At 43.5% G+C, this 15,431-nt stretch overlaps 2 protein-coding genes across 2 annotated transcripts; one reads left to right on the forward strand and one right to left on the reverse strand.

Annotated features, from left to right (window-relative positions):
* Window positions 1-549: 549 nt before the first annotated feature.
* Window positions 550-3,924, reverse strand: ercc1 (excision repair cross-complementation group 1). The gene is made up of 9 exons (XM_068746542.1): window positions 3,865-3,924; window positions 3,211-3,630; window positions 2,885-2,988; window positions 2,485-2,584; window positions 1,822-1,898; window positions 1,503-1,602; window positions 1,286-1,357; window positions 1,075-1,143; window positions 550-982 (listed from the first exon to the last, which is right to left on the reverse strand). Exons 1-9 carry the CDS (start codon window positions 3,922-3,924, stop codon window positions 920-922), a joined length of 1,065 nt encoding a protein of 354 aa, XP_068602643.1. The 3' UTR covers window positions 550-919.
* Window positions 3,925-4,612: 688 nt separating this feature from the next.
* LOC137902449 (serine/arginine repetitive matrix protein 5-like) lies at window positions 4,613-15,431 on the forward strand. The gene is made up of 10 exons (XM_068746538.1): window positions 4,613-4,744; window positions 6,481-6,561; window positions 7,251-7,458; window positions 7,979-8,055; window positions 8,169-10,121; window positions 10,435-10,807; window positions 11,025-11,542; window positions 11,648-12,117; window positions 12,206-12,298; window positions 12,869-15,431. The coding sequence occupies exons 2-9, from the start codon at window positions 6,534-6,536 to the stop codon at window positions 12,278-12,280; spliced, it is 3,702 nt and encodes a 1,233-aa protein (XP_068602639.1). The 5' UTR covers window positions 4,613-4,744; window positions 6,481-6,533; the 3' UTR covers window positions 12,281-12,298; window positions 12,869-15,431.

The raw sequence follows: 15,431 nt of genomic DNA on the forward strand, positions 1-15,431 counted from the left end.
AATAAAATCGAGTTGGTCCTTCAACGGAAGATTTACGGCTTCCGAGCGACTATCCACCGCTGAGGAAACGTCTGTCCGCTCGGACACCAGGGTGTCCACCCGCTCCGGTCCACCTCGTCTTCGCCAGCTGTCTGCTGTGGAGCTGGCCTCCGCAGAATACACCTACAACACGACGGAGGAGTTTGTCGCTTCATGCCGCTCCAATACACGTAAGCGTCACGGCAGGGATGTTATCTAAGACCTTCAGAAGAAGCATTCTAACGCGAGGAAGTCGTTCCGTCACGACAAAAAAATCTTAATTGGACAAAGGGTAGCGCCGTGCTGTGAAAGCTTCCTTCTATTCGTCTGATGCTCCGGAGACATTTAAGTCACTACAAAAGGTCAAAGATGTCTTCCTGCTCATTCCTATCATTTCTAATTCAAATTGCTACATCAGTAATCATTCTAGTACAAATATATGCTTGTGGTATTCGTCAAATAAGACGCATATTATTAGCCAAAAATGTTTTATAAATATTTCTTTTAAGAAAAATATTAAGAATTACAACATAGTTTATGGAACACAAAACATTCAACAATCAAAAACATTGTGATTTTTTTAAAAGCACAATTGCTGATTTTTAGTTTGATTGTATTTCTTCCTTAAATAGATCAAGACTGAGGGAAAAACAATTTTTGCTATTGAGTATTTGAGTAGTATCATCAAACAATATATAGTACACGTATAATACAAAAGTATTCATCACTTCTGTTACTTTGGAATTGAGGTGTAAATACTTTATCTCCTTTTTGCTTGGGACACCACTGCAGAACAAATGAGACTCCTTGGACCTCACTTTAAGAACTATTCCTTTATAGTTACAACTTAGTACTCTGTATGTTTGTGTCCCTGCACACCGCTCAACACGATGACCAACCATCAGCCGCTATTTGTCTTGGACTTGAGGAAGGGCTTATGCAGCACATCGTGGAGCCGCCTCGCCTGCAGGCACAAAATGTCCATGTGGTTAACCGAGCAATTTCTCATCTGCGCTGAATATACACATCATACAGTATACGTGTAGCTTGACTCACTTTTTGTGGTCCCAGGCCTGGACAGAGAACCAAGTCTTCCTTAGAAGCACCGATTATTCCTTCTAGAGACTGTCAAACACACACAGAAGTAATCGTCTCAGTAGTCAGAGCGGATTTGTTTTCCTCTGAGAACAGCGCTAGACGACATGTAGAATGAAATGATTCATTCTGCGTGCTCCTGATGCTGAATTTTCGCTGCCGTGGGACTCACAGAGAAAATGGACAGCAAGGTAATGGCATCAGTCCTGTTTATAGACTTCACTGTGGTCAGACAATCAGTCACCTTAAAACAAAAGCAATTCAATTACTAATTCTTATAGTGCTGTTACAAGACAGGAAAGCATTCCTTATCAGACACATTTAACATCACAACATTATACATGAGAAATATGCGAGTCTAAATCTTGAATAAGGCAGCGTCCACACACCTTAGACAGATAGTCCTTTTCTATTTGCTCCTTCAAAATATCCGCTGGTTTCTTTTCATATGATTTGTATGTTTCCAGGTAACGCCCCGCCTCCTCTGGACTGTCAAATCAAAACGAAGGAAAATGTTTGCCATGTTTATATATAAGAATGGAGTCGTAATGAAAGAAAATATCTTTCACAAATAGATTCGGAAAAGGATAAATATTCACTACAGACTCCTGGAAGCATTACATTTTAAAACAATGGCAGCATTTTAGGATCACATATACATGACTAAACTGTCCTTTAACAGACTTTATTTGCAGTTCTAGGACTCACCTCCAAGACAAGATGAGTGTGCAATCGGCCCTGATGGAGATCTGAGCCAGCTCCTTCAACGCATGATGAGGATCTTTCTGGGATTAGAAACCAGAGAAAAGGTACAATCAAAAGTCGGAACTGGAAAACAGACGGAGATGTGCTGTTTTCATACATCATCACAATCTTGACCAAATATATTTTTATACACACCATACCGACAGTCTAAAAAGGCAAGAATTGCACCGACCCCAGTTGAATTATTTAAACTGAGAAAAGATATGCCTGACAAACTTTTCATGGCTATTTTATATTATGGCTCTCTCATAGGTAAACTCCAATTTTTAAAAAAGAAACAAACGTGTTTCGTGCCTTTGCTTGTGTTGTACAAAGTTTAGTTACCAGTATTAACAGCTCCCAGATGTCTGGAGGTTTTTATGTGTCTTCTCTTTTTTTTTTTAAAGCAATGGGGAATCCATTATTTACATATTAACAGTGCCTGATGCATTAGAAATAGGTCACATATTATAACAGAGTACTAAATGAAACTAGTGACACCTCAGAACCGCTGACAAAACTGGAGAACAAAGGGTTAAACAGTCAAAATATCACAATGTGAGCAGATCAGTTAACCCTTTGAAGATGTCTGTAACTTTTCCAGGCCTTGGCAAATCTTTAACTTACCACATCTACCTGTACAAGCAATACTCGGAGGGTGAACGACTTCCCGAGTGTCTTGAGCCGATCGTGGATATAGTTTGGATTTAGGCTGTGATACCTCAGACTTTAAACCCGGGACGAAATCAGCATCACAGAAAAACAGGAATCAAGAGAAAAGGTGAAAAAATAAGCGTTGCTGTGAGGAAGAGAATTACCGCCGTGCTCTTTACCAATTACTGATAGCATATAAAGATAATTTCACCAATTGTGGTAACTCAGAAATGCATGTTGCTTAGGTTTTCACTCATTAGTATTTAAGATAAGCATTAAAATGTACTTTTTTATTTTATTTACAAATGAACACAGTGGTGCGTTTTTAGATAACCTCGCTTATATCTACTGCATTTGATGGACAAAAACGTACCTGAGGAAGAGAGCACACGTTGTAGGGCCTAACACATAATCTGGTACAACGTCTCCAAACTCCCATGGGACACTCCTCACAAACTTCAGAATGGGGTTCCCCCTCTGAATTAAAATAAAACAAAAAACATTATTGTGTGATCCCACGTCCTGTTGAGCAAAACTAACAATGACTGATGACGGATACAGCGTTTAAAGCCAAGGAAGAGACAGTCCAGGTCAGGAGACCTTCTGGACACGAGGCTTGGGTTCGATTTGGTTATTGCAAATGGCTAATAGACATTTTGTGTCCACGTGGATCAGAACCAGTGACTCGTTGATACATACCTGCCGCGGACTAACAACAATGCTGCTCCCAGAGCCCACGGGCGAAGGACCCGCAGCGAGGCTAGGATGTGTGCCTGTCTTTGGTATGCTCCTCTCTTTTTGGTTTGTTCTAGACTCCTGTGTCCTTTCGCTCGCCTGAACCATTTCAGGTTCACTTCCAGTCGTTTTAGGAAAATCTTGAAGTGTTTCACGTTCTCCTGTGGAAGACGACAGCGACGCGGACTCCGTCTGCTTCAGGTCGGCGGTGGAACCTTCAGTCCTGGGCAGTGTGGAGGGACCCTCTGTCTGAGCAGCAGAGGACACGTTGGTCTTACTGTGGACAATGAATGCGGCGTAAGACAAGGGTGGATCGCCGGCCTCGGAACCGGGCTTTGAGGTGTTCTGCGCGCCCATGGATGAAGACTGAAACTGCGGCTTCGGCTGGAAAAACAAATCACATGGAAATTTTATTTAGGCATCGACAAGTATCAAACGAATCACGTGGAGAAAGAAAATCAGCTATTTTAAATTAAACAAATCATTGTGTTGCTAAATTGGCATGCAACTAAATTTGTCAACAGAAGCGTTTAATATTACAGGAAAGCAACTAGCAGGAATGCTATGCTAGCTAACCAACTCCGACAAAATAGCGTTACAACGGGGGGGGGGACTGACCGGTGGCCTTTCTTTGGTGAAAGCGGAGTCATCGAGGTTAATGTCAAACCTTTTCTTCATGTCTTTAAACGAATGAAGGCAAATACATTCAGCAACAGATATTTCACTCGACGCTAAATTCAGTCACAGCTCAAGCTAGCGCTGCAGCATTAACACTTCCGGTTTGACTTTTCAAAATAAAAACAAACCAAAACATTTTTTTTATTTGCAAATGTTCTTTGTAGTTTATGAAACATACAAATCACAAATTGTGTTCCTTTTTTATGACTATTTTTATTTGGTAAGTGTCAAAATAAACATAGAGACAGAATAATAAACATAAAAAAGCATTGTCATTTATCGACCTTCCATCCATCCATCCATTTTCATCCGCTTGTCGGGGGAGTTGATGGAGCCGATCCCAGCTTGCTGTGGGCAAAGGGAGGGAACACTTACTTAATATATTAAAATAATGCTACATTTTCGATTGTAAAAATTAATAAGCAATGTTGTACAAACAAACATGAACAATGAATTTGCTTAATGTTAATGCATAAAAAAAAATCAGACATTAGCAATGCCGGTGTTCAATTTATTCAATGTCTTGGTAGACATTGTCCAGTAATTTATTTACACCATTAATTTATTTTTACTATGATAAAAAATAAATATAATAAAAAAACTAAACTAAACACAAACTGTAGCATGAAGTTGCCTGGGAGACAGTGACGCCGCCATTCAAACCCGCGAAGCATGGCATGTTGGGATACCTCGCCTCATCATGGCGGATCAGGTAGTTGGCTAATGTTAGCGATTGTTTGGTCTCACACATTTTAGAACTATCGGTACATCCATCTGGTATTTGCAACGCGGGGGCTTTCGACTACCAAAAAGAAACTGGGTAAATATACGCTACTAATTTTATGCTGCAGAATCTACCGCTGTGATTAGCGAAAGAGCTCACATTGTTGAAACAATTGGGAAGCTAATGTCCTAGCAAACTATTCACGAGCGCGCTAACGAGCACAAATGCCTAGCCTAGCTGGTGAGCGAGTTAGCTGTGAATCGCCACAGTGTAAATATCAGGTTCGCTATTATGTTATTAGATTTTCGATTGATTAAGATAATAATCGCTTTATATTTTAATAGTTTGCAAAATCGTGCGCTCTCACGTGTTGGCTTAAGCTACCGCTTAACTAGCATTGTTGAGCCGTGAATGAATGTTGCGCAGGCTGCAGCGGAGCAGGCCCGTCCGCGTCAGATAGCGTTCTATTGAGCTAAAAACTTTTCTCCCTTCACGTCTGGACCCGTTTTGGTCTGACATGTAATTCAGACAGTGTGTCGGAAAGACTAAATTCATTCAGCCAACGCTGAAACGTCGTTGAAATCCAAAAGGACCGTACCTTTGGTGACTAGCTTTAGCATTAAGCTAAAAGCGGTAACACACACACACTCGCTCGCTAGCTAGGTTTGTGGCTTACGTGATGGTGCATCGATTTACGTGTTAATATTTTCCTGTTTAGGTTTAGTAAATTATTTCCTGTGTCACCGCTAATGTTTGATCACCATTGCACGTAATATAGACAGATAGATGTTATACTATAAGATAAGCAAAGTGGTAGTTTTACTATAAACGTAATCTGGGGAAAGCTGCAGTCATAGCTATCGATTATGGGTTGGAAAGACTTCTTGTTAACTTTATCCAAAAGTTCATGCATTTATTCGTATAATTTGGTTTGTCAGTAGGATAATAAATTGTACTGTAAGGGTTTCCTGGAAGGGGGGGATAGATTGGTCAGATCTTTTTTAATGTGACTGAAATGCAACCTAATTCTGCAAAAACTACTGAACCCATTTATACAGAGCTTTTTAGAGGGGTGTCATGCTATGGGATTGTGGGTTTTATGGATGTGACTGTGCATTAGGTGTATCAAAAAGTAAATATCCTCTGAATGACAGTGAGTCCATAAGCAGATTCACTTTGGCCTCTGGTTTTATACATTTAAATCTTATTATGCTGGGAACTAAAGAAAAATAATGCAACAGATCATATAATCAATAAATAATAATAAAATGTGTTCTTCAATATCCCAGTTAATTATTGATCGATGTTTATGTAATTTGGCCTAGATAAATGGGACCCTTTATCTTACCGTTTCATCTGGATTGTATCCAGGATGTTAGGGGGAAAAAAAATTACATTTTAATATAGAAAACGGATTAAGGATTAAAAAATCTGTTAAAAATACACATCAACTCTGATTCACTTTCCACGGTTGGTGTATAAAGATACCGAGAACAGTTTGTAACCTTTTGGTGATGATCCAGATCACTGTGTGGATGGTGTAAATCTAATTATAAAGGGAATGAGCTGCTCGGCGGAGGCCTGCTCTCTGAGTGCTTTTGTAGGTATTGTTGTTATAAATAATGTTGTTACTATTATTGTTAATAATAATAGTGTTAATAACATCAATGATAATATTTGTATTTTGGATATTTTGATTTTTAGCTGCCATTCAGAGGAAATGACCATATTTGCGTTTGTCAGTGTAATCGACATGAAGTCGGTCACATTTAGTGTAAAATGACGAATTCATTTATAATCCTTTTTTGTTAAGCCTTTGTTTCTTTTACCAGTGTTGAGTAAAGGAGCATCACGAGAGTGACGGTTTTGCAGAACCACTAACACGATGGAGTGTGTAGCGGACAATCCCACAGGTCAGTGATGGATCATGGCATTTAAATATTTATCCACTTTGATTTACTTTATTTTAGTGCTGTTTCCCCACAAATTACGAGTTTAGTTTAGTCTAAAGTTGGGTGTTTAAGTGAAATTAATTCATTCAATGCTTACCCTGATGCCTGCATTCAAGAACTGTAATAAACTTAATTGTGTTCAGTGCCATTCCTCTGCCGTCTCCAACAAACTTTACTCCATGTTCAATCAAAACAAAGGTGCTTGCAAAGCCACATTGATAAAACAACAAACAGTGATCGAGTATCCCAGCTTTAGGGATTCTTCATATTTCCAGTGCAGACCTTGACCGAGAACTTTGAAAGGATTCATTTTTAAATGCAATGTTAATATAAAAAGCATAATAATCATTTGCTGATCACAAAACATGTACCAGTTTAAAATAATTGTGATATTACATTGAAAGCACCCAGTCCCAGTTTATTCCACTTGATGATGTGAGGCTATTCAAATTAAGGATGGAATGGGTTATCCACAAAACGTGTGTACTTGGACCAGTTAGTGCAGGATGAATTGATCCTCTTAAAACACAAGATGGGTATCAGTTAATGGATAATGAATTGCCAAATCAAATAAGCAGACGCATGACTTTCTTTAGGCCATAGAAATGTGATAGGTTTGTCGACTATTCGTGTAATCTGAAATTCTGCAGGTGAGGAAGAGGCCTCTCAGAAAAATGACATCATTTTGAAAGAAGACATTGAGCCACCCCACAAGAAAAACAAGAAACACAGAAAGCACAAGAGCAAGAAGAAGAAGAAGCGGAGGAAGGGGGAAAAGGAGAGCAGCTCAGAATCTGGTGCCGAGTCAGATGCTGAGCCTCCACCTCACCTGAAACCTGTCAGGACCACCAGGGCCAGGTCAGAAGGGACGCTTAAATGCGTTTGTGTTGGCTAATTGTATTCTGTCGGACACTTCATAGATGTGTGCCTTTGCGTGGACTGTTTTAACGGTTCTTAAAATTCAAGATGGCTGACAACAAGAATTAGCTGCTCGGATATGAGTGACTGTTACAAATGCTTTCCTCTGCTGTTATCCAACAGGAGCATAAAATAAATAGTTCAATCTTGTTTCTTTCACATTATATGCAGAAAGGTTTATGAGAAGGAGAGTAGGAGGTTTTAAAAAGCAACGTTTAGCATGCATGTCATGTTCCAGAAGATTACTTGGAGTCCACATCTTGTATATTATGGAGGTACATATGTCTGAGAAAACCCACAAACCTCAAATAGATTTTTATACTAGTCAAAAAGGATTTTTATGTCTAACATGGACTGAAATGAGCATGAATTCTGTGTCTTAACAATAATTGAGAAGTACATTTTATTTGTTTATTTATTTATGAATTTTAACTATTTGTGCGCATGATTCTGTTTTTAGTGCCAGATTGGCGGCAGCCGCAGGAGTTGGAGACGAGACTGTGTTGAAGGAAGGGGGCAAAAGGGATGCGATTACAGGTTAGGGGGCCCTCCCACAAAATCATTTTATTTAAATAATATTTTTTATGATAGAATAATTGCAAAGAAATCGCTCAGTTGTGTTTTTAAAAAAAGTCGTCGCTCTCTCTCAGATCGTGCGGACATGGAAGGAGATTCCAAATCCAAAAAACACAAGAAGCATGCGGCCAAGAAGAAGAAAAAGAAAAGAAAGAAAGATGAAAAGCAAGAAAAGAAATCCCCTTCCCGCTCCCCAACTGACAGTAGCTCAGCTTCAGGCTCAGAGTCTGAAGGGGAACCGGGTAAAGGGGCTAGTGAGGTCAAACACCCTCCAGCCGCAGCGTCCGACCTCCAAGAGCCATTGTCTAAACTGGTTTCAAAAAGCAAGGAGGAGGAGGAGAAAACCATTCCCATTCTAATACAGAAACCGGAGCCGCTTGGAGTAAAAGAGGAAGGATCAGATATGGATATTTCTCCATCTGACGAGAAGGTGGGAAAACCCAACGGATCAGGAAATGATGGGGCTTCACCCCTTGTAGTCCAGGACGAGATAACACAGACGGCAACAGCGGCGCTAAAGACCGAGGATAATCATGCTGACGGTGCAATCGGCCATGCCCAGGAACTCCCTGATATTATCCCAAAACAGGAAGGTGCTACCCCAAGAGAGGAAGCGAGCCAGAATGATAATGCCAATTCAGCTCATAGGACAATTGTCGAGGAACGTGATGGCTCCAGGTCTAGATCGCCATCCCCTTCCAAGGGTCTCGAAATGAAGAGAACGGAGTCCAGTCACAGTGTGGCATCGCCACCTCAGTCGGCACCAATAGCAACAGCTGAGAAAGAAGTGTCACCGAGCTTCCCTAGGTCAGTGTCTAAAGGGAAAAAATCTACAACTCCTACAAAGGGTCGTCTGCTCGCTCGCTCTCTCTCCCGCTCTCTGTCTCGCTCTCAGACCCCAAAATCGAGAAGGAAGTCACTCTCCCCCTCCCCAAAGCCACCCAAGAAAAGTAGCCGTCGGTCTCGGTCTACCTCCCGCTCTCGCACCCCCAAAAAGAAAGCGTCAAAGCCGAGAAAGAAGTCCAAGTCTCCTAAGCGCAGGAGGAGTTCGCCATCTGTTTCCCCAAAGCGCCGCAGAAGTTCCCGTTCTCCCAAAAGAAGGGTATCGCGATCCCCTAAACGCCGTGGCAGAAGATCCCCCTCTTTGTCTCGTTCCCCAAAGAGAAGCCGAAGATCAGAGTCGCGCCCCCGTGGCGGTCCAAGGAGCTCCAGGACCAGGTCACCTCGAAGAAGTGGTGCGTTTAGCAGGCGCTCACGGTCACGGTCCATCGCCAGGACCCGTCGCTCCAGATCTAGATCAAGACGCCCTGCCCGCCGCTCCAGGTCACGGTCCTTACCTCGGCGCGGAGGAGGCAGGCGCTCCAGAAGTAGATCCTTGTCCCGCCGTAGGAGATCACCCCCCACAAGGTCCCGCCGCTCAGGCTCCCGCTCCATCCGAAGGAGCAGGCGAACGCGATCGCGTTCCCTTGTAGTTCTTAAACGTAATCGGCGCTCCAGATCAAGGAGTCCACGCAAACGGACCAAATCCAGAAGCCCCTTTTCCCGCCGGCGCTCCTCATCGCGCTCACCAGTCGGAAGGCGCTCGCGCTCCCCTGCTAGGAGGAATCGTTCTCCACCAAGGTCTGGAAAACGCTCAAAATCCCGCTCATTGTCTCGAAGGCTCCGGTCAAAGTCACCCTCACCACTACCTGCGAAGGCGAGGTCCCCACCCTCACCTGCGAAGGCGAGGTCCCCACCCTCACCTGCGAAGGCGAGGTCCCCACCCTCACCACTGCCTGCCAAGGCGAGGTCCCCATCTCCCAGCAAGAGGGAAGAAAAGTCCGAATCTGTTTCTGCTGAATTGAAGAAATCAAAGTCCAGATCCAGATCCAGGTCTCAGTCAAGTGGTGGCCCCTCTGAGAGTTCCTCCCCAGCCAGATCGCCACCCTCTTCCCCTGTTAAAGAGAGGAAGTCTCCATCTCCTGTAGCAGAGCAGACAGATGGTGGGAATGCAGCTGCAGAAAGTGAAGAACCTACAATAATAGCAGGTCAGGACTCTTTCTTGTTTCAGTATCTTTTATTCATGTCAAATTGAAACTTTTTCTCTACAATGTACAAATATGTAAATGTGCCGTATTGAAACTCAAATTATTCCTCACTCTTCAGGCCTCCAGGACGTGGTTGAAGTAAAACGAGGTTGTGGATTGTTCTTCTCAACACTTCGTAACTAGATGCAAATAATTACAGCTGTTGCTTTGCAGTGTGTCACATAATTCACATTAAAATATGTAAACCCCAACAAGTTTTTACTGGAGATGCCTGATTGTCATTATGGTTAGTAATTCCACTTCTGCCTTGCAGGTTGCTGGAAGCCCGTAATCAGTGCTGCAGCCCCCAGCCCTCCCTCTGAAAGCCCTCCCACTGAAAGCCCCCCCGCTGAAAGCCCCCCCACTGAAAGCCCTCCAGACGATTTGCAGGTTCAGACACTCGCTTCCAACGACGACGGCGAAGAGAGGGAAAGTGCCAACTTGCCCAACGACGAGCAGATTTCCAGGTCGAGATCCGCTTCCGTCGAGCCGGGGGCCAGTCCAGAAAAGTCGGAGCATTCTGGAGGCTCGGATGAAGAACAGAATTCTTCTCCGGTTAAAACCCTCCTCAGACTTCTCAGTTTCGCGGCACAGAAGTCAAAGTCGCCCTCACCTGCGGAGCAAGAGAAACCATCACGCTCGGCTTCGCCGCCTCAGCGGTCTCCATCCAAGGCCGCATCCAGAAAGAAGGCTTCTAGGTTGGTTGTGTCATCGTCTGTCCTGTGTGTGGGTGTGTTGGTCTTTTAAAGGTTTTAAACGGGCACTCGGAAGGCAACTTGCCAATAGTGCTCACGTTGGTGCATTAATGGCTGTGTGTGATGATTATTACTCATCACTGGGCCAATGCTTCACCCTTTTCCTCAGGTCCAAGTCTCCGGTGAGGAAAAGAGAGTCTGTATCTCCATCAGAGAGAAAGAGGCGACGCTCCAAATCTCATAGTCCTGCACGGCGTCGGAGGTCACGCTCCCCCGCGCGGCGCAAGAGATCGCGCTCCAAGTCTCGGACCAGACTCCACCGGTCTCGGACCCGCTCCCCAGCCCGCAAGAAGCGATCCCGTTCCCCCTCTGGCCGTGGGAGAAGGAGGTCCAAGTCGACTGATAGAAGCAGGCGCTCCAAGAGTCGCTCCACTGGCCGGAGAAAGCGATCGCGGTCAGGGGACAGAAGCAGGCGGTCGAGGTCGCGCTCTTCTGACCGCCGACGCCGATCTAGGTCAAGGGGTCGTGGTAGGCGGCCGCCATTTCGCAGCCGGTCATTTGATCGACGTGACCGGTGGAAAAGGGAACCGAGCCATTCTCCGGTTCTCATTCTCCGCAAACAGCGTCGCTCAGGGTCCCGGACACGACGCAGCACCAGCAAGTCGCCTCCACGGCTCACTGAACTGGGTAAGCGTTGAGCTAATGCACGCCCGATCAGGTACACCCCCCACGATTCGGTTTTTCACGATGTTCCTCCTGATAATGCTCTACCCCTCCCTCTGTCTTCTCCAGATAAGGACCAGTTGCTGGAGATAGCCAAAGCTAATGCTGCTGCTATGTGTGCTAAGGCGGGGGTTCCCATCCCCGAGAGTCTGAGGCCGAAAGCCATCCTCCAGCTCCCGCTGCCCACCCCATCGCCCACCCCGTTGTCCTTGCCTCTACCTTTACCTCTTCCAATGGGCATGGGTATGCCCAACATGGGTCCAATGGGGATGCCCAATATTCCAGGGATGCCGAGCATGTCAAACATCACCATGAGCGCTGCTATGGCGAGTATGACGGCAGCTACTATGACGGCTGCGTTGACCAACATGGGCGCCCTGGCAGCAATGCCGCCCCTCGCCCCGCTTCCTACCATCACGAATAAGCCTCCCCCGTGCCTTGCCCCACCGACGCCATCCCTCAACCTGAACCACATCGAAGAAGTAAAGCGGAAGGTCACGCAGCAAGCTAACATACACACCATCAAGGAGCTCACCGAGGTAAGCGGAACGTCGTCTAGTGGGGGAGCTTTCAGAGTTTACCTGCAGCGTGAAGTAACATTTATTGTTTTTGCCTTTGTTTGTGCAGAAGTGTAAGATGATTGCAAATAGCAAAGAAGAGATGACCATAGCGAAGCCCCATGTTTCAGACGATGAAACTTAAAATCCCCCCGCCCTCATGGTACGATCTTCCGCCGTCTTGCTTCCGTTTCTTTATCTGTCTTTGTCTTTTACGCACTGCGTATTAATGTCGGGTCTAATTCTGTTGTGGGCTGTTCAGTTACGGAAATGGAACACTCGTCCTTTTTTATTCCGTTGCCTTTTCTTCTGGATTGGCGTTCCTGCTGTGAAGTGGTGTCAACACTGAGAACAATAATCGTAACTAAATAAAATCTAAATGTGTCTAAGAAGACAGAGACAGAATGGAGGTAGCTTAGCTTGTAGCGAGCGTGTTGATGGTGATTAGAAAACACATTTCAGATGATCATCTATTCTCTGAAACACTTTCGTAATGTGACATTAAGCGGCAGATTACAAGCTATAATGTGTCTTTCGGCCTATCGGATGTCCCCTAGAGTAAACTAACCAAACAGGTGCATCTGCTGAGACACAGACACCCCCCCCCCAGCCAGACAATTGTCCGTTGCTGAGTTTGTGCTTCTATTGAATCGTTGTGTGAATATTATTACGACAAGTTTCTGGTGAACGGCTGATTCAGTCCCTGATTGAACCTTTCTCTGTTTGCTCTCAGCCACTCGGAGGATTCAAGGAAGACCTGCCTTTTCAGTTAGTTCCCATTGACAGACGTACGGAGTGACTGCCTCACAAACACCACAGAAAAAGACCACCCTTGTTGTTGTGGGCCCGATAAGCAGCAGCCACCGATCCTGCTGTGTGAGAGAGAGAGAGAGAGAGAGACTGGCCGGTTGTCACCTTGGATACCACTGAAAAAAAATGGACACACTGTCTATCGTGTGCACCGTTGTATGGCTGTAAGTTGTGTCTGAATTTTGTGCGTCTGTGTATATAGTGACTTTCTCCACCAACTTCTCAATCACTGTTGCAAAGGCTGAAGAGAAAATAAGCCAAACTAACGACAATGAAAATTAGTTTTTACTTTTACGCTTCCTTTAAACCTTGTGCTGAGTGGGAAAGGCTGCATTTCCCCCGATTATTTCTAGTCCCTGATTTTTTATGATCCTGTTGGTTGAACTTCACACGGGATGTTTCACAGAAGGTGGACCCATATGAAGCCTGGAACAAAGCGCCAGACCATGTTATTTTGAGGGATGGAATAACCGAATCTAAAAGGCTGCTACGAAAAGAATTTGTTTTTGGCACAGATTATCACCTCTGTCCACAAAACGTAGCTAAATTCTGTTTGTACTGGCCAGAAGGGATGTTCCTTTCCTTCCCTTTTGGCACCAAGCGTATCCCCCCCCCTTGTTTATTTTACAATGAGAAAACACATTGTCTGTACATTTAATTTGCTACAGTTTAACACATGCATTTGCGTCATTTAATTTAAAATGCATCTAAATGAATACAAAGTACCGTTAGTGTTTGTGAAATGGTTTGATGGGGTGCTTGGAAGCTTGCCATCAGAACACAACCTAGCCCAGATTCAAATGTTGTTTTCATGATATGAAAATGCAAATTTCAATTAAATGTCACACTGTAAATGCAGGAAATTAGTTGTTTAGAATGACATTTTTCTTTCACTGTGTAACTGATTAGATGAACATTTAAAAGTACCTTTCCTTTTATGTTGCAGCTTATATTCTTAAGACATTAGTTCTATAGGTAGCTTGTTAGAGGCTCACATGGAGAATACAGGCCATATTACTGTATTGCCCTGCGGCTGACAAAGAATTGCAGTGTTTTACTGTTGAATGAAGAACGTTTATAAAGTCCCCTCGTGTTGTTCTTTTTGTATCGGACAATCGGATTCTTTCTGTCAAGATTATTTTTGAAAGAAAATCTGAATCACAGGATTTATACATCTACACATCAGCATCATATTCAGATGGAAAACAAAAAGGATAAAGAAGTGTAACGATGAGAAGCCTCTTGTAATATAATCCACTGATGCATTATTATCTGCTTAAATTCTAAAAGGCCTGCTGTGGGTCTTCAGAGCGAGTTGGTCTGGGCTTACAGGATATGTTTGGGGCGAATGCTCGTTTCCCCTGGGTAACGGGTGAATGAAAGCAAAGCTTAGTCAAACGGGAACCGGGAAAGGTTGAATTTTTTCTTTTCTTTTTTCTTTTTTGGAATCTTTAGTCTAAACTAACTCGCTGGAGAAAGAAATCTTACCTGGATTCATTTTGTTGTTGTTGTTGAGCTCTTAGGCCCAGTGGCCGCTTCAATTGTGCAGGATGCTCTGTGAAGGTTTTGTTGAATTTAAACTCTAGTGACGACCAACAGTGTCAAACCGTTTGATTCCTCAGACACTCGAGCTCTTTTAACGACGGACGGCAGGCGAAGACGCGTTTTTAGCATTCTTTTGGTGGGTCGCTTGCTTTGTACATAATTGTGTTGATTATTAAAGACTTCAGTGATGTTTATTCTTGTTTCCTCCTGTGTCGTGCTCACTTTAGTCATGCTCAATATTAAATGCCTGCTGCAAACAGGACTGGTAATATTAGTGAGTTTATAAATCTAGTCCAATTATTTGTGAAACTTCTTATGAGCAAGTATTTTGACTTTTTGAAGCTACTTAAGTTATCCATGATTATCAGCTGATCAAAAGTGATTTAAAGATTAATTTTGTCTCCTGAAATGGCTTGAGCCATTTAAAGACACCTGTTTTGTCTGAAAATAATTTTTTAAACTTTAAACGCAAGAGAAGTTTGTTGTGGAAAGATGAATGATCGTCACCAAGTCCACGAGCAGTACCGGTCGTTTTCTTATTCGTGACGTTAGTTTAGTACGTTTGTCTTTACGTTAAAACATTGAGCTTCTTATGTAATACAGCCAAACGTTTTATTTTTACCTGTCCGTCATTTGGGAGTTCTTTCTGTGTGATTAACTCGGTACACTATTCAAATTGTGGATTAGAATTATTTTATAGAATCTGCACAAATGAAATAATAGCTGGCAACAACAAACCGGTTCCCTTCACCAGGAAGGTAGTTTATGTGCCATGTGACTCAATGTGTGCATGAGTTTTCTTTGTTAAAATTTGGACATCCAGGTGAGAATGTGGTCACAGAATAAATGATCAATAAAAGTTACGTGACCCAGAACTCTGTGCATGACTCAGAAACCGGCTGCCAGCTTTCAGACCTATAATAAAAACCTTCAGCACCACC

Source organism: Brachionichthys hirsutus, chromosome 12 (assembly GCF_040956055.1).
Source record: "Brachionichthys hirsutus isolate HB-005 chromosome 12, CSIRO-AGI_Bhir_v1, whole genome shotgun sequence".
In the NCBI taxonomy this organism is placed as follows: Eukaryota; Metazoa; Chordata; class Actinopteri; order Lophiiformes; family Brachionichthyidae; genus Brachionichthys; species Brachionichthys hirsutus.

Excerpts from the sequence above, each read along its gene's own strand:
- ercc1 (XM_068746542.1), bottom strand. The coding sequence starts at position 3,924 with ATGAAGAAAAGGTTTGACATTAACCTCGATGACTCCGCTTTCACCAAA. Across the intron at positions 2,585-2,884 it reads ACGTGTGCTCTCTTCCTCAG|TCTGAGGTATCACAGCCTAA; the intron begins GTACGTTTTTGT and ends CCGGGTTTAAAG. Across the intron at positions 1,603-1,821 it reads ACACTCATCTTGTCTTGGAG|TCCAGAGGAGGCGGGGCGTT; the intron begins GTGAGTCCTAGA and ends TTGATTTGACAG.
- LOC137902449 (XM_068746538.1), top strand. The coding sequence starts at position 6,534 with ATGGAGTGTGTAGCGGACAATCCCACAG. Across the intron at positions 10,122-10,434 it reads AGAACCTACAATAATAGCAG|GTTGCTGGAAGCCCGTAATC; the intron begins GTCAGGACTCTT and ends TCTGCCTTGCAG. Across the intron at positions 11,543-11,647 it reads TCCACGGCTCACTGAACTGG|ATAAGGACCAGTTGCTGGAG; the intron begins GTAAGCGTTGAG and ends TGTCTTCTCCAG.